The 27,161-nt window shown below is 41.4% G+C and overlaps 2 protein-coding genes across 4 annotated transcripts in view; one reads left to right on the top strand and one right to left on the bottom strand.

The window, feature by feature from the left end:
• The window catches only part of coq10b (coenzyme Q10B), a 32,257-nt gene extending 30,718 nt beyond the window's left edge, over positions 1-1,539 (top strand). For both annotated transcript variants that reach the window (XM_073046928.1, XM_073046930.1), the window contains exon 5: positions 273-1,539. In XM_073046928.1, coding sequence (XP_072903029.1) covers positions 273-440 — 168 coding nt within the window. In that variant the 3' untranslated portion in view covers positions 441-1,539. The remainder of the gene's footprint in view (positions 1-272) is intronic.
• On the bottom strand, positions 1,365-27,161 carry hspd1 (heat shock 60 protein 1). 2 transcript variants are annotated; one of them, XM_073046927.1, is made up of 12 exons: positions 27,022-27,161; positions 26,241-26,417; positions 20,235-20,487; positions 12,432-12,514; positions 8,177-8,272; positions 7,982-8,075; positions 7,188-7,356; positions 4,442-4,541; positions 3,700-3,945; positions 2,943-3,117; positions 2,171-2,349; positions 1,365-1,971 (listed from the first exon to the last, which is right to left on the bottom strand). In XM_073046927.1, the coding sequence occupies exons 2-12, from the start codon at positions 26,412-26,414 to the stop codon at positions 1,816-1,818; spliced, it is 1,725 nt and encodes a 574-aa protein (XP_072903028.1). In that variant the 5' UTR covers positions 26,415-26,417; positions 27,022-27,161; the 3' UTR covers positions 1,365-1,815. The 2 variants fall into 2 exon arrangements, with proteins under 2 accessions (XP_072903028.1, XP_072903027.1); XM_073046926.1 differs by lacking the exon at positions 27,022-27,161 and adding an exon at positions 26,778-26,896.

Here is a 27,161-nt window from a genome sequence, read left to right as displayed (position 1 = left end):
ACTGAAAGACCTCTTTCCAGATTCACAAGCCAGAGCAACAATCTCTGATTGGCTAACATGCATACCAGTCCTGTTATCTCCAGCCATAACTCAAACATTGCTGCGACAGAGAAACCGTTACCGCAGCAGTGAACATTACAGATAAGCCACTATGTTAGCAGTGAATCCTTAGTGCGTTACATTTATATACTTTTGATAATAAATGTACTTAACTTTGGGTTTCTGCATTTTTTGTTGTTAATATTACCTAAACTTTATTTTCTTGTCCACAGATTTCTTTTGAATTCCGTTCTTTGCTGCACTCTCAGCTGGCCACCATGTTTTTTGATGAAGTTGTCAAACAGATGGTAGCAGCATTTGAAAGAAGAGCAAAGAAGTTGTATGGTCCAGAAACCAACATCCCACGAGAACTTATTATTCATGAAGTGCATCACACGTAAATAAAAGCTGGGAGGAACCACTGTAGGTCCCCTTCTTGAAAGTTGTATAGATTTATTTATTAGTGTGGCACATTTCCACCTCTGCGGATGTGGGAGTGACTTTCATTACCTACTTGTAACACTTGAGCACTGTAATTACTGAAAAAGCTTTTTGAGTGTTACATGATGACACATGCAAGTATACATGTATATAAAGTGCAAATAATTCAGTTGTAACTAAATGTAATTTTTCCACATTGTGCTTTATTAAGATGGTCTGGCCATACTAAGTTGTGCAAGTGGAAAAGACAGCCATGTGTTGTTTTGGGCCATTTAGGTAATTAATGTGATTTTAGTATCAAACACTTATTCCCTGTGTGTCAAAGATACTTTCTAAAGCCAAACATGAAGATATTTTCATAAATATTTTTAGAATGATGTTTTTATCATCATCTTTTTCAACACAGCTGTGACAAGGCACTCTGTAATTAAGTTACAAAAGTGGAAATCAATAAATGGTCTAATTGAAGGCACCAGAAAAATTAAATTAGTAATTTAAATGAACAGATGTTTAGGCTTTTACCCACCATTGTTGAATTGTTCATATTGTTTTTTCTCAGCTGTAGCCAGCTCAAATGTTGTGAAGGCATTTGGATATAAAAAGAACCTCTTTGTGCTGCTACAGCAAGGTCACTTGCAGAGTGACTTTTAAATGGATCAAGCAGAAAACATCCCTTCTCAAACCAATCCATCATAATGTGAGATATACTGTGGGCAAAGTACTTCCAGTGATTATGATTCTGTACATGACAGGGTGATGGGAAGTAAATGAAACTTCAATTTGCATTGAAAGTCAACTTGCATGGTTATTTGTTCTAAATGTTAATGTAGTTTATAATCATGCAGAACTGGGAAAGCAAATTGATAAACTTGCTCATCACAATATAAAATTTATCTGCTTTTATTTAAGGCAATGTTACATGATCTTGTACTGTACTGGATGGCATACAGATCAGTCTTGTTTTTCACAGAAAACCTCCCTTGATCATTTATTACCTGTGCCTTTAAAACAATTGTCAGCACAATACTGTTACAATAAAATCAATAAGTAATGTCTTCACATTCGGTACTTCCGGGAATGTACAAATGTTGATTTTATTCAGAATACAAAATAAATTACAATTCTTAGCACTGACAATGTGGGCAGTAAACAAGTTACGAGATCCAGCACAGCCTAACTGAGCTCTTAATTACAAGTATTTCAATGACAGACCCAGTTTCTGCAACACTTGGTTCATAGCCCTGTGTCTCTTGTCTTTTAGTGCAGCAGCCATTCAACCGAAACCCATACTACAGTCAGTCACCTTAGGTCATTGAAAATCCTGCAGCAAGGACATTAAAACATATCACCTCCCATACCTGCTCCAGGCATGCCACCCATACCCCCCATTCCTTGTGCTTTGTCATCTTTTGGAAGTTCTGTCACTACACCTTCTGCTGTTGCTAGGAGGGAGGCAACTCCAGCTGCATCCATCAAGGCAGTCCTTACAACCTGGAAATGAGAGTTACGTTACACGGTCAGATACTAACTAGAACTCTACTTCAACAAAATGAATCATCAAAAAATGTAGTGAGGATTGAAAAGTTTACTTAATTTACTGATGTATTAGAAAATTTATAAAAATTGATAAACAGGCACAATAAAAATTAAATACATAAAATACTCAGCATATTCTGTGACACAAACATACCTTTGTGGGATCAATAATTCCTTTTTCCACCAGCTTAACAAATTCCCCAGCCATTGCATCATAGCCAATGTCTGGTGGACTCTGCAAGATTTTTTCTACAATTAGGCTTCCTTCAGCTCCAGCATTCTTGACAATTGTAATGGCAGGTATTTTCAGAGCCTTACTAACAATTTCAATTCCTGTTGAAACAATGTAAAAATATTTTACCACAAACTTTGCATACAATTTCCACAAGGCCTATTGAACCTAAAAAGACAGCAATGCAAGTAACTGGGCAAACATTTGAAATGCTGAACATAAACCAATGGCTTCAAAGCACCTCAGAAACATAGAAAACCTACAGCACAATACAGGTCCTTTGGCCCACAAAGCTATGCTGAACATGTCCTTACTTTAGAAATTACTGAGGGTTACCCACAGCCCTCTATTTTTCTGAACTCCATGTACCAGACTGAAGCAGAATGTTCCAAAGCAGTTAAAAGCTCCAAAGCAATTAAAAAAAAAATGGCAGCTTGTGGGCCTCCGAATGTAGATAAATCATCAATCACTTAAGTAGCTGGCAAAATGATACACCATGTCAATCCACATTTAATATATTCAGGGCCCATTTATTCAAACTGTTTAATTAATTCAACCCAATATAAAGATGAGTACAATTTATGTACAAGTTACATGTAATAAAACATACCGAAACATAATTAAGTTGGCATTTAATACAAAATGTAATATAAGGAGCATTTGGTTCTCTGTACTGAATATTAAAATCACCCACCAACTTTTTGATCCTCATTAATTGGTTTGAGAGCTTCCAGTGCTGGGATACACCGCAGTAGAGCACATCCACCACCAGGAACAATACCCTCTTCCACAGCAGCTCGAGTAGCATTAAGGGCATCAGTTACTCTGTCTTTCTTCTCATTCACCTCAACATCACTGGTGCCACCAATCTAAATACACAGCAAAATAAGACTGAATTTTATACCTTGAACAGTCCATCACTGATTACTAAAAGGAGCTACAAGGTTAAATAAATCACTCTAAATTTTCCCGACACCAACCCTCATTCCCCTTAATTCCACACCAAAACCAAGTTTAAATCCATTCCAGTTTCTGGAATCCTCCATCCTTAAAAGGCTGTGGATATTCAAAAGTTCACAAGGTTCAGAAATTACTCATTAGAGACCAACTTATACTCCCTATCAGGAGAAACCAGCAGGATTTATGCAAAATTTCCTAATGATATTTAACCAGACTAATTCCCAGCCTTCTAACTTATGATTTCTCTTCCTAGTAAGCAACCCTAGGAAAAAATATTTGAACGTTTAGGCTTCCAGATTTATGGCAATTGCTGTTCGGTCACATTTCTTAAAATCAGTAAGAAATTTTGGTTAAAGGCAAAGTTGAAATTTCTTTCCCCATTAAACATGAATCCCAGAGTAATGACCATCAAGTCAAAACAAATATACATTTTCTGGTAATTATAAACTGGAGTGCATGTAATATCTATTAAATTTACAAATATTTCTTACCTTCAACACTGCCACACCATCTGATAGCTTAGCCAGCCTTTCATTTAGCTTTTCTTTCTCATATTCGCTTGTGGTAACATCTAATGTTTCTGTTATTTCCTCAATGCGCTTTTCAATTTCAGCCTTGTCACCCTTTCCTTTCAACAGCATGGTATCATCTTTGGTGACCACCACCTCACCAACTTTACCGAAGTCATGAGCCTGGATGTCTTCCACGTTGAGGCCGATCGCCTCATCTCCAAATACCTATGAAGAAGACAGTTGGAATTCTGGCTTTACTAAAGCCAATTTATTCACAAACATGCACTAATTTTCTTGCTCACAAGGTGCACATAATATATCTTTGCAAAATTAAAGGAATTTTTGGATCATTCGTGGAAGTTACTGAAAGCAGTAGCAGCGTGGTAGCGTAGATTAGGGTTCAATTCCCACCACTGTCTGTAAGAAGTCTGTAACTTCTTCACATAACCTCGTGGGTTTCCTCCGGCTGTTCCAGTTTCATCCCACATTCCAGAGATGTATAGGTTAGGGTTAGTGAGTTGTGGACATGCTATGTTGGTGCTGGAAGCGTGGTGACATTTACAGGCTGCCCATCACAATCCTTTCTGATTTTACTTGATGCAAACAATGCAGTTCACTTTATGTTTCACAGGTACATGTGACAAAGAAAGCTAATCTTTGTGCTGAAGCAATATCCTCTATGCAAATCTATTTTTGCTGAAAATAGTGTTACACTACGTACTGTACCACCAGTGGCAATGGCCATGTCCTTTAGTTGGTTCTTCCTGTTGTCACCAAATCCAGGAGCTTTAACAGCAACAACCTGCAAGCCAACCTTCAACCTGTAGATCAGAAGCGAAAAAAACATTTATCACACTTCAATTAAAATAGACAATATGGACAACACAGCAAATGTTTTAAGTATACAATGCTATTTGCATCTCCACGAAAACACTAAACACCTAACTAACCTCAAAGTATTTCATCATTCTATACAAAAACCAACTTAAATTTTTAAAGAATATATATTATAAATCCAAATGAGATGGTTTTCTACTGAGCTACTAGTTACAAAACTTGCATGCAGCAATGAAAATTAGTTGTTTCGTTCAGTGTGGTCCAAGTACAATTATTTTCCAGAAGGCTGGCTCACATCAGCAAAGCTCAGTGTAAAAGAGGCTTCTCTAAACACAAAATCACAAGACATAGAAGCAGAATTGGGTCATTTGGCCCACTGAGTCTGCTCCACCATTTCATCATGGCTGATGCAATTTTCCTCTCAGCCCCAATCTCTTGCCTTCTCCCCATATCCCTTCATGCTCTGACTAATCAAGAATCTATCAACCTCTCCCTTAAATATAAAGACTTGGCCTCCACAGCTGCCCGTGGCAAGGAATTCTACAGATTCACCCCTCTGGCTAAAGAAATTCCTCTTCATTAAAAGGACACCCCTTTACTGTGAGATTGCGTCCTCTTGTCTTACTCTCCCACCACAGGAAACATCCACTCTACCAAGGACTTCCACCATTCGATAGGTTTCAATGAAGTCATCCCTCATTCTTTTGAATTCTAGTGAATACAGACCGAGCCAAACACTCTTCATATGACAAACCCCAAGACCTTATTCTTAATAATCGACTCCAACATCTTCCCAACCAGGTCAGACCAACATGCCTATAGTTTCCTTTCTTCTGCCTCTTTCCCTTCTTGAAGAGTGGAGTGACATTTGAAATTTTCCAGTCTTCCAGAACCATTCCCAAATCGAGTGATCCTTGAAACATAATTACTAATGCCTCTACAATCCCTTCAGCCATCTCTTTCAGAACCCTGGTGTGTACACTATCTAGTCCAGGCGACTTTATCTTCAGACCTTTCAGTTCCCTGAGAACCTTCTCTCTAGTAATGGTAACTTCACACATCTCATGACCCCTGACAGCTGGAACGTTTATCAAACTGCTAGTGCCTGCCACAGTGAAGATTGATGCCACTTACTTGCCCCCCCCCATTACTACCTCTCCAACATAGTTTTCCAGCAGTCTAATACCCACTCTCACCTCTCATACTTTTTATGTATCTCAAGAAACTTCTGGTACCTCCTTCTGTCTGCTCACCCTCACCCTTGAGAATGCCATGGACCTGATCAGAGACATCCCTGATTCTGGCACCAGGGAGGCAACATACCATCCGGTATCCAGGTGTCTCTACTGTGCCAACAGAATCTTGTCTATGCTCCTTTGACTAGGGAATTCTCTACCAACACCACAGTCCTCTTCATTTTTCTGCTCTTCTGAGCCACACCACCAGACTCAGTGCCAGAGACCCAGTCACTGTGGCTCCCCAATAGGTAGTCCCACTCAACAATATCTGAAGTCATATACTTATTATTGAGGTTCTTGCCCACAGATATCCTCTGCATTGGCTGTGCAATTGCCCTCCTACTCCTGACAGTCACCAATTTCCCTCAATCTAGGGTTGATCACCTGCCTGTAGCTCCTCTTCAGTCTCACATTGAGCTCCTTAATACATTCTTTCAGGAGCTCTGGAGGTCACCCAAACTTCTCACATCCCATACACAGTGCAGAACACTTGCCCCAAAGCCATTCTCACTAAACTACTATGCCCTAACCAACAAGGAATTGACAACAGAAAGAGAAACTGAATTTCACCCAAGCCCAATGAGCCAAAGCACTGACACACTCAAAAGAACGGCCGCTCTGCTTGCCCTTGTGCTATTTTTAAATCGGCCCTTTCTAAAGAATCCCTCTTGCCGGTCAATTGCTCCTCAATTCAGAGAAACTGTCACAAAGCTCTGCCTTTAAAATCTCAACCACCTTCCTGAAAACTAGCTCTTCTGACGCACTCCCTGATGGTTGAGTGTCCAACTCAGGAAACTGCTGTGAATCTCCACTTATTAAAGCTTGAACACAGACTTGACTCTTTTGTTGCACTGCCTCCTGTTGATAAGCAGGCAAGTGCACCCCCAGAATGGCTTTCAACAGCTACGGAGACCCTACTCTAATGTCAACATCTGTCAAATCCATCACCAAGACTTTGCACATATCTGGCACAAAAATTTAAAAGTAGTTCCACAACATTTTTTACAGATTATAACTAAAAGTATTTGAACAAACAGGATTGTATCAAATAAATTAACTTACTGGTTTCCAACCAATTATTTCTTCCTGCTCACTTTAACTAGACCACAGTCACTTGCAGTAGCTTATCCCAGCACAGGTTTAGTGTCAGATCCAACAGGCTGTCAGCTAGCATATCAATGCCCCATTGGACATTGACAGCCACCTACATGGTGCCCGTGTACCAGGACCAACACTACCTGGATTCCGGAGTCTCAGAATCCAGCCCAATTAAATGCTTAAATATGAGCAGACCTGTTGTATTTTAAATAGAAACTCTATTCCCGCAAAGCAGACACCAAAATGTGTTGTTTTGTAGTCTTATAAATCATACCTTAAAGTTTGTGAACTAACCTATTTAACACTAATGTGCTAAGTGCTTCTCCATCAATATCTTCAGCAACAATAACCAGAGGTTTACGATGTGTATTTGCAATTTCCAAGGCTGGCACAATTGACTGCACATTCGAGATTTTCTTTTCGCTGAGTAGAATGTATGCATCTTGGAATTCACATTTCTGTCCTGTTAAATTTAAAACATCCATTTATATTCTAGATATCTGATCAATTCAGCAGCTGGGAAACACTAGTATGCTCAAAATCCAGTATGAAGCCCTAACATTACCAAAATCCTTCACTTAGCACAGAGAATGGGGGGGCAAGAAGGGCAGACAGAATTAACTTCTCAGTGCTGAAACACTGATATATAAAGACTTATCCCAAGTGGCCAAGACAGTGCTAAGTCAACTGAATCAGGTTTAAAACAGAATGGAGAAATGTCCAGCAGACATGGGAAATGCTGCAACTCTTCATGGTTCACAATTTACAGTGATTCATTATGCTTACAGGAAGAATATTCATTCTCAAAATGTGGATGTAGCTGAAACTAACTTTAATCCTAGGTCACCTCTAGGATTTGTACCTAGTGACGAGGTGGTATGACATGGACAACCCACCGTTTATATGACATCCCCCCCCCCCCCCCCCCCGAGATCTACATTCGGAAACTCATCCACATTAACAAGAGGATGGGGAAAAACACACAAAGACAGCACTACTTCAGCTTTTATGTAGTTCCCCCGCCCCAGGTACTTCAATAACAAATTCTAAAAATAAAAACAGGAACTGATTGCAGACTTGAAAGCTACCTTTAGCTGTGTTGATGAAGTAAGGCGAGATGTAGCCTCGATCAAATTTCATTCCTTCAATTAATTCAAGCTCATCATGAAGTGTTTTACCATCCTGTTTTACAGAATACATAACAAAACTGATTAAAATTAACTAAAAAGTGAACAGCACACTTTTCTCCTTGTACAGTAGTTAAATATGCCAAACATACTTGCCTTGACAGTTATGACACCCTTACGTCCAACCTTTTTCATTGCATCAGAGATAAGATCACCAATATCCTTATCTCCATTGGCTGAAATAGTTGCCACCTAGAAAAAAGTCAGGAAAACATTAGTTACAGAGACAATCATATTGTAGACACCCAAGATTCCTGTAAAAAGTATTATACTAATAGGTAAAAATGAAACAGCTTCAATACTGTGAAACAAAAACTCTTTAAAACTACATAGCAATAGACAAGAATCACACTTAATGTGTAGAATTTCTTTGAAGCTATCATTCTATCTTTGGAAGAGGCCCTATTTATCGACATAAGCAAGTTTTTTTTAAAGTTACGCTACTGGAGATCAGCAGTACCAAGGGAATTCTAGGGCAATACCTAGAACATGGAATGCCAGTGATGGAGATGTTGAAGAGGGAACTACACTGGCTGGCCTTGGAGATATTCACCTTTCTGCAGTCACCCATGTTCAATAAAATTTCGTGAGAAGTTCTAGTAGTCAGTGCTTTGAGACCTAGACAATGGGCATGGTTTGAAAAACTTTTCAAAAAATCCAAGAGCAGGGCAGACTGGTTTGAAACAAGATCCTGAACATGCTTCACCAGGCTGACAAGGAGAGAGCTTAGAACCAGTGATCACTGTAAAACAGAGGAGCTTTCATCTTCCAAAAAGCAGTGAACACAAAGGAAAGCTGGAGGAATTCAGCAAGCCATGCAGAAAATAAACAGTCAACACTTCGGTCCCAGACCCTTCATCAGGACTGGAAAGGAAAGGAAAGGAAGTATAGGAATACAAGGTAGCAGGTGACAAGTGAAACCGGGAGAGGGGGAGGGATGAAGTAAAGAGCTAGGAAGTTAACACAGAGTACACTGCAGATGCTGTGGTCAAATCAAAACGTACAACAAGCTGGAGGAACTCAGCAGGTCGGGCAGCATCTGTTGAAACGAGCAGTCAACATTTTGGGCTGAGACCCTTCGTCAGGACTGAAGGAGGAGGGGGCAGGGGCCCTATAAAGAAGGTGGGGGGAGGCTGGAATGTGCCAGGTGAAAAACCAGAGGAAAGATCAAGTGTGGGGGGGGGGGAGGGGATAGGCAGGAGAGGTGAAGAAGGAATCTAAGGGGAAAGCATTATGGGTAGTAGAAGAAGGCAGAATCATGAGATGTGATAGGCAACTGGAAGAGGAGACAGAGTGAAAGTGGGATGGGGGAAGGGGGAGGGAGGGAATTACCTAAAGTTGGAAAATTCGATGAATTCCTCTACATCGGCGAGACCTGATGCACATTGGGGGACTGCTTCGTTGAGCACCTCCGTTTTGTCCGCCACAACAGACAGGATCTCCCGATTGCCACCCACTTCAACTCCGCTTCACACTCCCATTCGGATATGTCGATACATGGCCTCCTCTACTGCCATTGTGCTGCCTTTATGGCAGCTATTTAGTTTATAATATTTTCGCTTAGTAATTCGTTTGTTAGCATTTTTTAGTTAAAGTTAGGATTGTTTAAGTAAATTTGTTGTCTGTAATATATCGCGGCATGCGATGACGTCACATCCGGTTTCACCGCGTCTCGTGGGAAAACACCGGTTTGGGAAAGACAGGAAGGTGGGGGCCACACATGTGCCAGTCCAGCACAAGTAAGGTTGTCTTCTACGCACCAGAAACATAGTGAAAGCAACGCTGTAAGTCATGAGATAATCGATATGTTGAATTAAAATGTTAACGCCGATTCCGTTAAAAGTAACAACGGTCGATAAGGTTTATGTTTTCGTTAGTTAAAGAGTCGGGATAGTTTGTGTTGAAGTGTATTTAAAGCAGTCAATGGCGTAAGTAGATTCTGACTGTATGCTGCACTTTAGTTGTAGTTTTACCTTTGCAAGTATTCACGATGTAAATGTGATATCTAGAAGGAAACAAATACCGTACCAATCTTGTATTGTTTTATCAACAGTTTTCACCATACGTTAATGTGGAAGAGTGAACAGTAAACGGTTAATCTTACTGTGATTCTGTCTTCATTGACAACGGTTTACCTCGGCGTTTAACTCGGGTTCCGTTACACCCGAGTGAGAACATTACAGCCATGATGAGGCCAAACTCAGGTTGGAGGAGCAACACCTCATATACCGTCTGGGTAGTCTCCAGCCCCTTGGTATGAACATCGAATTCTCTAATTTCTGGTAATTCTCTCCCTCTCCCATCCCACTTTCACTCTGCCTCCTCTTCCAGCTGCCTATCACCTCTCTCATGATTCCACCTCCTTCTACTACCCATAGTGCTTTCCCCTTACATTCTTTCTTCACCTTTCCTGCCTATCCCCTCCCCCTCCCCCTTTATAGGGCCCTGCCCCCTCCTCCTTCAGTCCTGACGAAGGGTCTCGGCCCGAAACGTCGACTGCTCGTTTCAACGGATGCTGCCCGACCTGCTGAGTTCCTCCAGCGTGTTGTACGTGTTGATTTGAGCTAAGAAATTGATTGGTGAAAGAGATAAAGGGCTGGAGAAAAGGGAATGGGAAGTTGAATTGAAATGGGTGGCCATTGGGAGATCCCGCTTTTTGTGGCGGATGGAGCAGAGGTGCTCAGCAAAGCGTCCTCTATCAGATTCCCCTTTCTCCAGCCCTTTATCTCTCTCACTCATCAACATCCCAGCTCTTTATTTCACCACTCTCCTGATTTCACCTACTACCTGCCATCCTGTACTTCTTCCCCTCCCACCTTACTAAATTCTCCACTTCCTTCCCAGTCCAGAGTAAGGGTCTCAGACCAAAACGTTGACTGTTTATTCTTCTGCACAGATGCTGCCTGACCTGCTGAGTTCCTCTAGCATTTTCTGTGCGTTACATTTTGGATTTCTAGCATCTGCAGATTTTCTCGTGTTAGTGAATAGAGGATTTGAATTGTTTTAAGGTAGAGGTAGAATGACAAGGAGGTGAAAAATTAACAGATGGGAAAGGCAGAGTGGTCTACCCTGCTCCCATCCCTAGGTGCATTATTGGTCTTGTTCTTTTGTTTTTCCCCCCCAAATTGTCAACTTCATCAGGAAATTCTACTCTGCAATGACCTAAAGGTTTATTTGAAGGTCCATGACATATTTGAAACCAACACACATTTGAAATCAGCCTGACTGAACCGGTAAAGCAGAAATATGTTGATATAACAGACAAGTGAAATAAGTAATGATCTCACTCTAGTCACTCACCACCCTACACAAAGATGGGTTACCATTTCACTAAGGACATATATATTAACTTTGCATCAATTCTTCAATTTAATATCAGAGAATGTGTACAATATACAATGTGAAACAAATTACTTGTTAGTTATCACAAGGAAATCTGCAGATGCTGGAAATTCAAACAACACACACAAAATGCTGGTGGAACACAGCAGGCCAGGCAGCATCTATAAGGAGAAGCACTGTCGACGTTTCGGGCCGAGACCCTTCGTCAGGACAGAACTTGTTGGTTATGATAGCTAAGTAATTTAATCAACCAGCAAGCATGCAAAATAAAAAAAATTACCCTCTCAAAACATTTTTGGGCAGGAAAGTCCTCTCATTTGCAATCACCCAAACAATGAGCTGAAAGATACCAATTAGTTATTTTTATCTGCAAAAGTATAGCACCAGAATGGGATTTTGATTCAAGATCACAATGCACCATTGGAAAGTGGTGTAAAGCAAACAAGAGTTCATTGAAGCAACTGTGGGGCAGTATCCTGTGCCTGATCAGATATTTATTATGGCTGGCCCTAACCTCAGTTCTGCTATCATACCTATCCCCATCCACCCAACTCCCGCACTGTCTATTAGTTTGGAATATACCAACTCACAAAATGCACAGACCTTTTGGATCAAGAGTGCCAAGTTTCAAGACTGAAAAATTTTTCTTCACAGCAATTACAAATAACATCTCTTATGATGTAAGAGCATAAGAGCCTCTTGGCCCGAAACATCAACAGTGCTTCTTCCTATAGATGCTGCGTTCCACCAGCATTTTGTGTGCGTCTCTCATGCTGTACCTTGTTTACAGACCATTCATTTTTAGCAGTCGTTCACCATCTACCCTGTCAAAGTATTACTCATTTCTACTTCATTCCACTGAACATCTTTGCTATAAAGGTCAACATTGCACAGTGTGTGCAATTTATGCTTGAAAGTGACTTGCAAACCCCAATTTAATGTCCAGATGGCTAGCGTACAAAATAAAGATTCCAAAGTAACCTATGTATTTATTACTTGAAACACATACCTGAGCAATTTCTTCTGGAGTTGTAACTGGCTTGGACATCTTTTTCAGCTCATTAATTACTGTATCTACAGCAAGCATTACACCTGCATGAAAAAAAAAGCATAAATTGCTAAAGCTCCATAATTTAGAGCTTTTATCCACATCACAAAAATATTACCATTTCATTTAAATATCAGCATAATTAAACATTACTACTTATGAAACCTTTACCTTGAAGCAGTTTTCCCTTTGCAGCCCATCTCAATTATCAATTAAAAGAGATCAACAGCAGGGTGGGGGGGGGGGGGGGGGAGAAAAATCAAATGGCAATTTTCTTATATATTTCGTTATGTTTGCTGACCCACTTACGTTTTTCTTTAATTCTGAAGATTTCAAATCAAAATTCATGACATATACCTTTTTGTATCTTTCCCCAAAGTCAGCATCAGGCTCCAAAAGAACTCCAGGCAGGCAAATTTGTTTATGTTGCACTTACACCCTACCGTGGGCTTTGCCTTTTACAAACGTTCTGAACACTGCCACTGAGGTCAGGCCATTCACTGTATAGCAACGATCCAGTGGCAATTTTAGTAGCATTTCAAAAAAAAAAGTTTAAAGTTTTTCCCCCCTTACAGAGTAGGGAAGAGTATGGTCATGCACTGTGGTAGAAGCAATCAGAGCATCGGGCAGGTACACAGAAATCAGAATTATAGAGTTCTAGTGCAGGATTCTCAAAAAGTTAACTTGCAGGTTTTGAGATGGTAGTAAAGAGAAATTCAATGTTAGCATTCATTTTGAGAGAAATAGAATATAAATTCAAGGATGTGATGTTGAGGTTTCCCAAGGCATTGGTCAGACTGAACTTGGAGTACTCTGAGCACTCCATCAAAGAAAAGGACGTGCTGCCACTGAAGGTTTGTGAGAATGATGTCAGCAATGAAAAGGTTAACACACAAGGAGTGTTTGATGGCTCTGAGCCTGTGCTCCCTTTAGATTAGAAGAATGAGATGGAACCTCATCGAAACCTATATAATATTGAAAAGCCTAAATCGAGTGTACGTGGAGAGGATGTTTCCTACAGTGGTAGAATCTAGGATCAAGGGCACAGGATCTCCTTAAGAACAATGAAGAGAAATTTCTTCAGCCAGAGGGTGTTGCATCTGTGGAATTCATTAACAGAGATGGCAATGAAGGCCAAGTCGATTGGACATATTTAAGGTGGAGGCTGATGGGTTCTTGATTAGTAAGGTCAAAGGTTACAGGGAGAAGGTAGAAGAACAGGATTGAAAGGGAAAACAAGTCAGCCAAAATTTAATGGCAGTGCAGATAATGAGCTGAATCGACTAATTCTGTTCTCAAGTCTTATAGTCCATACAATTATGTATAAGGCTTTCACTCGGCTTCTGAGTCTCTCGTAATAAAGACCAGTATCAGAACAAGACTTCTGAAATTTGTTGTTTTGCTGCAGTATTGTGAAACAGAACAAAAATCACTGTAAATTGCAAAATAAATTAGTGCTAATTAAAGAAATAATAGTGTTCATGGATTTATGGATCATTCAGAAATATGATGACATAGGAGGAAGCTGTTCCTAAATTGCAGAGCAAGTCTCCTGTACCCTCTCCTTGATGGTAGTAACAAGAGGGCATATCCTGGATGGTGAAGGGACTGCACATTCGATTAGTGGTTTGCAGGTTTTACAGTGTCAATGACCCAGCTTCAATTCCTGCTGCCGCCTGTAAGGAGATTGTATGTTCTCCCCATGACCTTGTGGGGTTCCTCCAGATAGTCTAGTTTCCTCCCAGTCCAAGGACGTACTGGTTGGCAGGTAAATTGTCCCATGATTAGGCTAGGGTTAAATCGGGGATAGCTGAGCAACGCGGCTCAAAGTGCTGATCCTGTGCTGTATCAATAAATAATGACAGACGCCACCTTTTTGAGGCACCACCTCTTGAAGATGACCTCGATGGGAACAGTTACGCCCATGATGGAGCTGGCCGAGTCTACAAAACTCTGCAATCCCATGTAATGGAGCCCCCCAGGCCGTGATACAGTCAGAATGATCTCCACTGTATATCTCCAGGAATTTGCAAGTCTTTGGTGACATACTATTCTCCCCAAACTCCAAATGAAGTAAGACCACTGACATGTCTTCTTTCTGATTACATCAATATGTTGAGCCCAGGATGGATCCTCGAGATATTTACACCCAGGAACTTGAAGCTGCTCACCCTTTCCACCACTAAACCCTCAATGAGTCTTGGAGTGTGTTCTCCTGAATTCCCTTTCCTGCTGTCCACAATCAATTACTTGGTCTTACTGATGTTGAGTACAAGGTTGTTGCTGCAACACCACTCAACCAGATGATCTACCTTGCCTCTGTATGCCTTCTCGTCACCAATGGAAATTCTGTCAACAATAGTCTGCAAATTTATAGATGGCATGAGCTGTGCCCAGCCAGTGATGGGTGTAAAAAATAGAACAACAGACTAAGCACACATCCTTGAGGCATGCCAGTGTTGATTGCCTGGGAGAAAAGATGCTATTGTCCAGTAATCCAAGGCCAAGTGGAGAGCCAGTGAGATTGCATCCACTGTAGACCCAGTGCAGTGACAGGCAAATTGTAATGGGTCCAGTTCCTTGCTTAGGCAGGAGCTGATTCTAGCCACGACCAACCTTACAAACCACTTCATCGCAGTCACCCAGCAATACTTGTTGAGGCAGCTCATCCTGCTCTTCTTGGGCATTGGTATGATTGTTGCCCCTTTGGAGCAGGTGGGAACCTCTGGACTGCAGCAGTGAGATAAAAATGTCCTTGAACGCTCCTGCCAGTTGGCTGGCACAGGTTTTCAGCGCCCTACCAGGTACATCATCAGGGTGTGACATCTTGTGAGGGTTCACCCCCTTGAAAGATCGACCCTGGATCACAGGGTCACTGGATGCTGCAGGGATTCACGTAGATGCAACTTTTATTCTTCCTTTCAAAGCGTGCATAAAAGATACTGAGCTCATCTGGGAGCGAAGCATCACTGCAATTCATGAGGTTAGGTTTGCTTTGTAGGAAGTAATAGCCTGAGAACACTGCTAGAGGCTGATGTGCATCTGATTCCGGCTCTGACCTCAATTAAAATTGTTTTTTCTCTCTTAAGATAGCTTTCTGTAGGTCGTACCTGGTCTTCTTGTAGAGTTCTGGATCACTGGTTAAAAATGCCACAGACCTAGCCCTCGGGAGACTATGAATCTCCTGGTTTACCCATGGCTTTTGATTGGGGTTTGCTCTTGAAGGCACACATTCATCCACACATTTGGTGACAACTGTGGCATATTCATTAAAACCCCAAAATGAATCCTTGAATATTGTCCTGACCACTTACTCAAAACACTCCATCGCCCTCGACTATACATACCTTCTTGTTGCTGCAGTGTTTAGTCTCTACCTGTACGCAGGGAGTGGAAGTACAGCAAGGTGACTGGACTTTCTAAAGTGTGGGTGTGGGATAGCGTGGCAAGTGCTCTTGATGGTGGTGTAACAGTGGTCAAGTATGTTGGCTTCTTTGGTTCTACAGGTGATGTGTTGGTGGTGATTGTTCAGAGCCTTCTTCAAGCTGGCCTGGTTGAAATCTCCCGCACAGCCAGGGAAGGCACCAGGGTGCATAGTTCTTGTGGCTCAGATTTATGTTGATCGGCTTCTCAGAGCCTACCTGGTGTTGGCCTGGGGTATAATGTACACCGCTACCGTGATCATGGTGGAAAATAATCCCGACAGATAAAATGGACAGCATTTGACCGCAAGATGTTCCAGGTTGGGTGAGGAGGACTAAGATAGAACTGCCACATTTGTGCACCACAATGAGCTAATCAAAAAAGACAGCAGTGCAGACTTTGCGGAGAATGGTGAAGCCATTAAACTACAGTGCTGTGTCCAAAAGAGCAGGTGTGAGCCATGTTTCCATGAAGCAAAGCACACAGCAGTCCTCGATGCCTTTCTGATACAGTACTCTTGGTCTGAGGTCTTTAATTTAATTTTTCAGACTGCACATTTGTCAGCAAGATGTTTGGGGTAGAAGTCTAAAGCCTCTGCATTTCAATCGAACTTGTAGACTAGAACTGTGTCCCCACCTCCACTCTCTTAAAGGGGAACTGCACTCACAACCCGAGCCTGCCACCCAAGGCTCTTCAATTTTGCTTATTTACAGATTTTTAAAAGACTTAAAATAATATTGCTCTCTGAAATACTCATGTCTGTGACTGTGGATTTCAGCTGTAGTAGCCCTAAATGGGAATATCTGATGATTCCCAGAGCTCCACGTAGTTGCCACTTAATGGCAGCATTGTTATTACTGAATAATCAATCAATCAATCAATAAATAAATAAATAAAATTGAAAACATGAGATGAAGAGTCTTTGAAAGTGAGTCCATAGGTTGAGGAAACATTTCAATGATGGGGTGAGTGAAATTAAGTGAAGTTGTCCACTTTGGTTCAAGGGATAACAACTTTTACTAAACCTGGTGCTGTGATTAGTTTACCACGTAATAAGCAGGAAAACAAAAAATGAATTATTTGAATTAAGTGCAACAAATAAAAAAATTTCAGTGCAAGGATAAGAATGTTCAAAGACTTAAATTGAACAGAAGGTTCAAGGGCTATTTTCAGGGAAGGGTGCCACAGAAAATCTTGCAGTACTCTCTTCCTATCACTAGATGGTGCTGTACTGGAAATTACTACCACAGCTCTCCCTGCAGCTAAAATTTTTTGTCCAAATCCGGCACATTAATTGTTTAAAGAATTTGACACAGATGCATTTTGCAATAAAATTTAGCAATCCTAAACATTTTATGACTGGGTATAAAGAATTCAAAATTGGATGTATAGAACATTTCAGATTAACAACAGAATTACCGTACTACAAATCTGTTGGCCATAAGCCTTAGAACAGGGATCAATCCCACTAGGAAAATACTGCATGTTGAACGAAGCACTTACTGAATGCCAACAATTCCAAAGTTTCTATAGTAAAATGGACACATTGACATACAATCACATCTTGTTCCACTGTATAGCATCACCCTTAATTTTACGAAAATCCACAAGTGCTTCTGAATCTGACAGCAACTTGAATTTGTTGTGAGATCTGAGGTCTTTCTGGTTCAGTGCAAGTATATCAACCCCCCCCCCCCCACTGTTTGTAGCCTACTCTCTCAGGTGCTTGTTCACACTCCACCCTTCCGATTCTCCAACATACCTACGGAAATTTACAGTGGTCGATTAACCTACCAATTAGCATGTCTTTAGGACATGGTAAGAAACCAGCATTGTCAGAGAGAGAAAAAAACAGGTGTCAACAAACAAGGGAGTTGGAAAACCTAGTGGGCTAGGCAGCATCAATACCTATGGAGGGAAATGAGCAGTCGAGCCCCTTTTAGATATATTTAAAGCAGAGGTTGATAGGTACCTAATTAGTAAGGGCATCAAAGTTTATGGGGAGACGCAGGGAGTGGCATTGAGAGGGAACATAAATGAGCCATAATTGAATGGTGGAGTAGACTCAATGGGCCAAATGGCCTAATTCTACTTTTATGGATCAAGACTGAACTTGAGGCACTGGAACCAAGCAATATCAACAGTGACACGATGTATTAGGAGATAAATACTTGAGTGAATAGGGATGGACAATGAACAGATAGAGCAGAGAGAAAGAACACTGAAACCAGAATTCAGTGCTGCATAGCTCCCGATATGTGGCAAGATGGTTTCAGAAATGGAAATATGCGGCCATCGATCTTCAAAATTGTAAGAGGTTTGGAACTCGGCAAATGGGATTCAACACATTGGTTTAATGAAATAACACAAGTAATTGCTGAACAATGCAAATCAATAGTGAAGGGATCTAACCATAAATACTGGTCTATGCAGGGAAGAGCTGCCAAACAGCAATAAATCCAGTAAAAAATAAGATCAAATGCTCGGTCATGGTATTCATGTCTGCTGAGTAAAATTATATTTCAATTTCAAGCATCAGGACCAAAATAGAAATAAAAATCAAATCACAGAGAGGATACTGAAGAGGTGCAATACTGCCCTCTCGTATCAAAGGCTTAAATTGCAAAGTAAGTTTGGATCTTAATTTTGAGCGCTATTCAAGGACCTTTCATCTTAACTGGTTTCAGAGTATTTATATAAAAAGTGTAACGGAATTTAAAAGATCCACATATTTACCTTCCTCATCCAAGTCAAAATGGCTAATGTTTACATCAATCTTGTGTATTTCCAGCTTTTATGCAAGGATTAAGAGCAAATCAACAGTATAAGAGCAGAAAAGGGAATTTCAAGAGGATTAAGATTTATAGGAATCACCTAACCCCTTCAGATATACAGTGGATTGTTTCATTGGGCTATCGGTTAATCTGGGCAGTTACTTATTTAGGACAACTCTTAAAGACCCAAAACTAATTGAGGAAATAGCAGGGACTCCAATCATTTATTTGGGACACTATGTCACTTAACTGGGACAGGAGACTGTTGCAGAACAGTTTCTAACCAGCATCAGTTGTGTGCACTTGTGGCCATTATACACTATGCCATGCTTAGTGAATGGTTTTAAAATAATGATAGCTGCGTGTGTTTTTATTAAAAAGCAGTGATTTTTGTCACTGATAGATAGCGAGAAATAAGCAGTAAGAGAATTCAGAACAGGTTTCTCTCACTGGGGGCTTTAAGCATTGGAAATGCCAGAAACAGCCAGCACGGAAAATGAAATGATTTCATTACTTCAACAAAAACAGAGAGTTTGAAGTTACTGATAATCATCTTGAGTGTTGGACCTTTAATCCCCGCTGGACACCCAGCTCTCACTGTGGCTCCGAGTAGCTGTTTGCATGCAGCAGCGGCCACACCCCAGTATACTGCTTCAGCAAGTGGGCTAAACTAGGCGAGGGTAGCCGGCGGCTCTCGTACCCCAATGACGTAGGAATATGCCTGTCCGAGCATGCGAAGTCAGCTCTGCCAGTCTGGGCATATTAGAACTACAGTGAGATCCAACGGACAGGAAGGCAGCTCAGCAACACTACATGGAGAGCAAAGGGCATGCCAAGACACAGAGTCAGGGTCACTGACCGCAAACAGGGAAGACCCAGTCGTGATGTCTACTTGTACCACTGGACCCAGATTTCTGAGGTCAATAGTGTGTCTGCCCCAGTGCAATGGCTTTTCCAGTTTAAAAACTCTTACACAGATGTCCGGTCATCGCCGGACATGACAGACCAGTAGTACTGGTAATGTTCTATTTTGTTCTGCATTTCATTTAAATACATAATTTGTGGGTCAGTTAAATGATAGTTTGTCTTTTTTAAAATATCTTTTTTAACAATTTCTGTGAAACTTCATCTAATTGGTGCCGCTGCTTAAATGGGTGAGCCAAAATGTACTGGTCCTGATGTCCCCTAATTAACCGGAATTAACTTTATTCCCCACGTCCCATCCATTCCTCTGTATTGTAAACTTGTCTTCCCACTTCCCAATTTCAAAGAAGGATAGTTCTGTTTATTTGTACATACCTGCTGCCCTATTAGCATTATCTGCTTTTATTTCACATTTCCAGCATTTGTAATGCTTTGATTTGCGTAAGTGGGAGGTGCAGTATCATTACTCCCAAAACTAAACACATTAAATGTTACACATATTTTTGATGTGTTCGAGGCTCATTTGCTTGTGTTATAAATATAATTTTATCTATATTGAAGGTTACAGTACCCTGGCTGGAGAAAAGAAAAGTTAGAATGTTATAAGGCATTTAACAATCAATTTAAAATAATCTAAACTAACCTCGTCTAATTTCAACAGGATTGGCTCCTTTACTGATCTTTTCAAATCCTTCTTTAGCGATAGCTCTTGCAAGAACAGTTGCAGTGGTCGTTCCGTCACCTGCTTCTTCATTTGTGTTGTTGGCAACATCTTGGACAAGCTTTGCACCAATATTTTGGTATTTGTCTTTTAGATCAATTGCTTTGGCCACTGTCACTCCATCTTTTGTCACTTTAGGACTTCCCCAACTCTGTTCAAGAATGACGGTTCGACCCTGGATAAAAGCCAGCAAACAACAATCCATGGTTGGTCTGGTACGGAAACACCAATGCCCTCGAACGGAAAACTGTATAAACAGCAATGAACATGGCCCAAGTCCATCATGGGCAAAGCCCACCCAACCACTGAACACATCTACATTGAAACACTGCTGCAGGAAAACAGTATCCATCACCAGGGACCCCCGCAATCCAGAACATGCTCTCTTTTATCAGCTGCTATCAGGAAGCAGGTACAGCCTCAGGACTAATGCACTAGGCTCCAAAACCGTTATTACCCTCAACCATCAGGCTCTTGAACCAAAGGGGATAACTTCACTAGCCTCATCACTAAATGGTCCCCGTAACTGAAGGACTCCCTTTCAAGGTCTCTTTGTCCTAGAAGTAAGTTCTTGATATTTATTGCGTATTTATTATTGCTTTCTTTTTGTGTCTGCAGTTTGTTGTCTTCTACACTCTGGTTGAACGCCCAAGCTGGGTGGGGGTCTTTTTGTTCAGTTATGGTTATTATTCTATAGATCTACTGAGTGTCCCCACAAGGAAATAAATCGCAGGGTTGTATATGGTGACATCTATGCACTTTGACAATAATTTTATCTTGAACTCATTTATCAAAATACATTATTCGAAATTTTCTTAGGACCCCCCCCCCCCACCCTGCAGGCACCCATTTTTCATACTGCATGCAAATACCTCCTTTGGCCGATGTCCCTGTTAACCATCAAGCATCCGACACGAATCACTTTATCCTTTCCACATTTCCACCCATTCTGCACCTCCCTTTCCCCTTGTGGTGGAATTTACAAAGATCGACAAACCTGCCAGCCCTGCGGTTTTTTGGGATGTGGAAGAATGCAGAGTCCACAGGCAGTACGGGAGGCGATGGAGGTATGGCAGGTCCCCGGAACTGCAAGGCAGCACCTCTACTGGGTACATCACTCTGCCACGGTATTGTGTGACACCATGGTTCCAGATCCTTCCACAACTCTTCCGGCATCTCACAAAATGCTCAATGGTATACAAGCTGATCTCAAAACAGAACTCTCAATAAACAAGCCAATTGCTTGGATAGCCAACACCAGCAACAACAAAAAATTGTGGACGTTTACTCTGGAAAGATGACCTTTATAGTACATTAACTACGATGTAAAGAGTAGTTTCACTGAAAACTGTTTGGTGTTCCTTGCCTAATTTTCTACCAGAAAGGACATGAAAATGCATCAGAAAGAGAAAAAGCAGACCACTCACTTTTTTTAGCCTGTCCTCTGAAGAATCATGGCTGATCCTTTATCTCAATAACATATTCTGCCCTTTCCCCATTTCCTTTAATCTGCCTGGAAACCTATCACCTTAAATATATTCAGACACTTGATCTTCTCTGGTGGAGAATCCTACAAGTTCAACACCCTTCAGCTGAACAGTTTTCCCTTCAGGTCTATAACACCCTTTTTCTTGTGAGACCCAAGTAAGTATCGACCCAGAAAGGTGAGAGTCCATTTCCCTCCACAGAAACTGCCCAACCTGCTGAGTTCCTCCACCTGCCCTCATCCTTCCACCTTTATTTTTCCTACTCAAGTGCACATTATCCAAGTCATATTGCGCCTGCTTTATATTTTGTTCAAAGCAAGTGGCCTCGAAGCTTCTCTGCAGCTTCCACAGAACTTAAGCCAACACTTATGCAGTAAGTAAAAATTCAAAATGCAATTGGTTCCCTCATCCAAATCAATGAATAGATGAGGCACAAGCACGGATCTTCACGGGAACTGTAGTTACCACCGTCAACCCTGAAAAGACCCACTTCTTTTCCATTTGTTGATCAGTTTTTAATCCATACCAGAGATATGCAATCTCACACGCACAAAGCTTTTACATAGAGGCTTATCAACGGACTTCAGTGAATCCAATGCACCACTCCCACTTCCTTATCAGCACTAACACTCAAAAACCTTCAGCAGCTTTGCCGAACAATCTCTTTTATGGATTCATGCTCACTTTGATCCCAGTGGCCAAACCAAACCCCCTCCACCCTGAAGAGTCCAGTTATCCTTTGTAAAAGATTCCACCATGCTCCCTAGCGCCATCTACGGAGGGAAATGGACAGGTGCTCAAGATTTCCAGCATCTGCTCTCTCCTGTCTCCAGTGATTCAGTCCAGTTCACTAGTCAATGCACAGCACAAAAACAGGTTCTTCCACTCATTGAGCCTGCAACAATCTACTTAAATAAATCCCACCTACCTTTTTTCCCTTATTCTCTCCACATCATTCTCCAAGATTTAAACATTCAATTATACATCAAGAGCAATTTACAGTGGCCAACCTACCAATCCACACATCTTTGCGACAAGGCAGGAAACCTACACAGCTTCATGAACATGCAAATTCCACACAGGTGGCACCCAAGGGCAGTACACGGCATTCAATAAGGTCGCAAGGGATCCAGGCACAGCCAGCCACCTGGTTTCACAATTGCCTCAATATTGTTTCTTAGCCTGCCAATAGTGTTGTGCAACATGGGTCGGTGCTCAGACCTATGCTGTAGGTTAATTATATATAATGCAAACACACAAGGCATGGCGAGTAAGTTCCCATATAATAGCAACATAGATGATTATCAAGTCAAGTCAGTTGTCAAATTTTACTTGATCAGCTAGGTAAGTGGGCTGAAAATTGGTAAATGGTGGCCAATTCAGAAAATAATGAGGTGTTGCATTTTGGGAAATCAAACCAGGGTCGGGCTTATGCAGTGAACAGTAGGGCTCTGGTGAGTGTTGTGCACAGGGACCTGGGAGTATTAATATAGTGGCACCATGGGTAGACAGGGTGAAGGTGGTACTTAGCATGCTGGCCTTCATCCGATTACTGAGTAAGAGTTGGGTCATCATGATGCTGCTGTACAAAATGTTGGGGCTGTATTTGGAGTACAGATGTCCCCGCTTTACGCCACTTCTCTTCTGCGAAAGACCTACATTAGTAACCTGTTTTCGCATTACAAAGAGGATTTTCGCTTTTACAAAAATTTTCCCCATATAAATTAATGGTTCTTCGCTTTACGCCATTTTGGCTTCAGAAAGGTTTTCATAGGAACGCTCAACCTTTGTGGGGGGGGGGGGACACCTGTATTTTCTGTTCTACGTCAGTCACTTCATTAGAGGAAAGACATTAAACGGAAAAAGGGTGCAAAGAATTACAAGAACATTGGTAGGTCTAGGGGTCTGACAGAGGCAGAGGAGCAATTTGTTCCTTGAGATGTACGAGACTGTGGGGATGCTCCCAACCTGGAGTCCATGGTTTAAAAAAAGGATACCCTTGTTACAGAATTATATAAAATCATAAGGGACATCGACAGGGTGAATGCCCAGCCATTTTCCCAGGGAAAAGGAAGCAAAAACTAGAGGGCAAGACAAAAGGGAAAGAGATCATGAAAGGGGACTCGAGGAGCAACTTCTTCAATGATGAGGGTGGTGTTTATGGAACGAGCTACCTGAGGAAGTAGCTGAAGCGGGGCCCAATAACATTTTAAGGACATTTGGACAAATACATAGACAGGAAAAAATCAGAGGGCAAATGGGACTTGTTCAGTGGGCATCTTTGTAGTCTTGGATCAGTTGGGCCAAAGGGGCTCTATGACCCCATTCAACCCATCACTGTGTCACCCACTTAGGAAATTTACATCCTCTCCTGAGTGCTCTGGAGGTATGGAAGTTCCCACAGTACCTTCAAATTTGTAACTGGTCTGTGCAGCCCAATGAAATTTGTACTGCAGACATTTTTCTCCAGGGAGAGAAGTATAACAAATGGCAAAAGAAATCAAGCTGTTAGCAGGCGAAGACAATATTTATGCCAAATACTTAGCCAAGGGACCTTGAACAGCAGAGTTTGAAGTCGTTTAGAATGGTTATCAGAAAAATTCCTGATTCAAGGACTGGAATGTGGTTGGTTTAACCATCAATACAGGACACTCCAGCTCAAGTTAAACAGATTTCTGCTCATAACCAAGGTCTCTTGCAACAATTCAGCTAATATAGAACATTACAGCACTGTATAGGCCCTTTAGCCTACAATGTTGTGTTGGCTTTTTAACCTACTCTTAAAATCAATTTAAACCTTCCCCTCCACATAACCCTCCAATTTTCTATCATTCAAGTGCCAATCTCAAATCTGTCCGCCTCTACCACCATCCCTGGAAGTGCTCCAGAAACCCACCACTCCATAAAGTGACTTTGACGTTCCCAATCACCTTAAAATTATGCCCTCTCATATTAGCCATAATATTTTCTGGATTCCTTTCGGGAGGGGAAAAAACCTTACCTCTGATATTTCTTTGGAGAAGTGACCTTTTTTTCCTACAAAGGTCACAATGATGCATTATGGTCAGATTGCATTCAAGAGCAAGCCACCTAGGTCATTTTTCTACAGTATAATTTTACTGCAAAATATGCTAGATAGGATGATTTAACTTTTTGATACTCCAAAAGAAACCCAAGGAGGCTTTCACCCAACAGATCCCATCTAAAAAGGTGTAAATCTTGGTGATCTAGCAATCGGCAAACTACATGCTGATTGTATCTTAATCTGACTGTACTTAATGACAACATAATGATAAAACAGCAAGTGAACAATGATTGGTCCGAATACTTAAACCAGGACAATTAATGAAGGTTTTAAAAGAGATCAGTGCCATTCAAACCCAAGCTCATGTAACAGTCTCCCTCCTCAAGCTGAGGAACTGGTGTCAAAGGGCAACAATCAATACTCAGGAGAAGCCCAATGAGATTTAGGGTATTGGAGATATGAATGGCTCCACATTATTAGTTATTCTAGCACCAAGTCTGAGTTGTAGAGCACTGAACCACTTTGTCTTCTCTACACATTTCTTATATGTAGCCATGATCTTATTCCACCAAGTGGTCTGGTAACAAATCTCCAGAGATCAATCACTGTGTTTTAAAAAAACTTTCCCTCTCAAATCAAGTTTAAATTTCTCTCACCTTAAAACCTATTCTTTCTGATACCCAACCATGATAAAAAGGATTAACTGTTCTCTATGCCGCTTATAATGTTATCAGGTTTGCAGCAAGAACAATGCTGGATTAGATTTTTCGTAAAGAATGGAATAATCAAGACTGTATAATCCTTAACAATGATGAAAAACCCATTGATGTTGCCCATCAACTGTTTGCACTCTCTCTTCAGGAAGCAGCCTGGAAATTCTAAGGTTGCATGAGTTGAATGAAAAACCTGTGTGTCCACAAAGAGCAGTTTAGGTACTGTAATCCATTTCACTCCATGACTGTTCATTGGACATTTCAGCAGCTTGATTTAGAGGTCTACAAGCACGATTTTTCATGCAAGTCAAACACTACAGATTAAAAAAATGTTCACTACCGTACTTCAAAGCTCAGTTGTAACACAACTGAACATTGGACCCTCTGGCTTACAGAGTCAGAACCAAATTGTGAACGTGAGGACACGCTGATTTAATGGAACTGAAAGGGACAATGTTGCAAATTCAAAAAAAAACAAATCTCAATTCGATCAGGCCTTTCACCAAGTATACTGTACTCGCTCTGTAGTCTCATTAACAATTTACTTTAACACCAGGTCACATACCTGGTTCACGAACAGGGAAGTACAGCCCATTGTACAACGTAGATTATTGCGAAAATTGTAACTATAGCTAACTCGTATTAAAACGTAGTAGTAAAATACTACCCCAACCCGCCAATGACGGGTCTGAATTCAAACTACCTTTGGTCCCATGGTAACAGCTACGGCATCAGCCAGAAGATCGACACCCTTCAGCATCAAAGCCCGGGCTTCAGATCCGAACTTCACGTCCTTAGCGTAGGCTCGGCTGAGACCAGGAGCCAGAAGCCGAGACGCGGACCTCGCTTGGCGCAGAGCAGACGGTAAACGGAGCATCGTCTAGGGCGAGACAAGAACATAAGTTTTAAACCGCGAGCAGTTCATCAGATGCAGGGATTTGTCTCAGTCTGCAGGCACAGGCTTCCCACGTGTCGTGAAGAAACGCATGTCACAAGGTCAAATCAAAGAGGCGGAAAATTAAAGGAAACGCAAAGAGAATTCACAAAGATCCAACACAAAAGAGCATTAGGATTTGTAAATACAGACGAAGGCTATACTAAAACGCAACATTCCCGCCATAGCCCGTACTTTCTCCAATTCATTCATTGGTTCGTTTCACTCCACAGATGACGGCATTTTGCAAAATATTTACAAACCCGTAACTCTTTAACATACGTGTTTTACAACTATCATACTCACTGATTTGTGTTTTTTTCCCCACAACTGAGACTAATCGGCCTGCGACAAGAGTGTTCAGCCGCCGCACACCCACTGCACAAACCCGGGTCTGAGACTCGGCGACTCTCCCTACGTGAACACGTGAGTCCACAGCCGGGCGACCCGCTGCCGCCCCTTACTCTGCATAGACTAATAATCGCCATCCTCTGCAACCCACAGCTACTAAATAATCCGCTATTTCTCTTACAAACTGCACCTTACCTACCGGGATTAAAGTATTTCTGAATTTCAGCTGCAAAACACCTGAACAAACCAACGCTAGGGACTAGAAGCGAAACTAAGTCGCATTCATATTCGGTTTCAGGGCTTCGATTTCCAGAATCTTCCAGACGCATAGCGTAGGCA

The sequence above is a fragment of the Hemitrygon akajei genome, chromosome 5, assembly GCF_048418815.1.
Source record: "Hemitrygon akajei chromosome 5, sHemAka1.3, whole genome shotgun sequence".
Classification (NCBI taxonomy): Eukaryota; Metazoa; Chordata; class Chondrichthyes; order Myliobatiformes; family Dasyatidae; genus Hemitrygon; species Hemitrygon akajei.
The sequence above is the reverse complement of the archived record's forward strand: the minus strand, read 5'-3'. Positions and strand labels throughout refer to the sequence as shown.

What these genes read in the sequence shown, in the direction of transcription:
- hspd1 (XM_073046927.1), bottom strand. Translation starts at nt 26,414, where the DNA reads ATGCTCCGTTTACCGTCTGCTCTGCGCCAAGCGAGGTCCGCGTCTCGG. An exon ending in TCCTGTTGAAATTAGACGAG is followed by an intron (nt 12,515 to 20,234) that starts GTTAGTTTAGAT and finishes TTTTTCATGCAG; the next exon opens with GTGTAATGCTTGCTGTAGAT. An exon ending in ATGGTGTGGCAGTGTTGAAG is followed by an intron (nt 3,118 to 3,699) that starts GTAAGAAATATT and finishes CTGTGTATTTAG; the next exon opens with ATTGGTGGCACCAGTGATGT.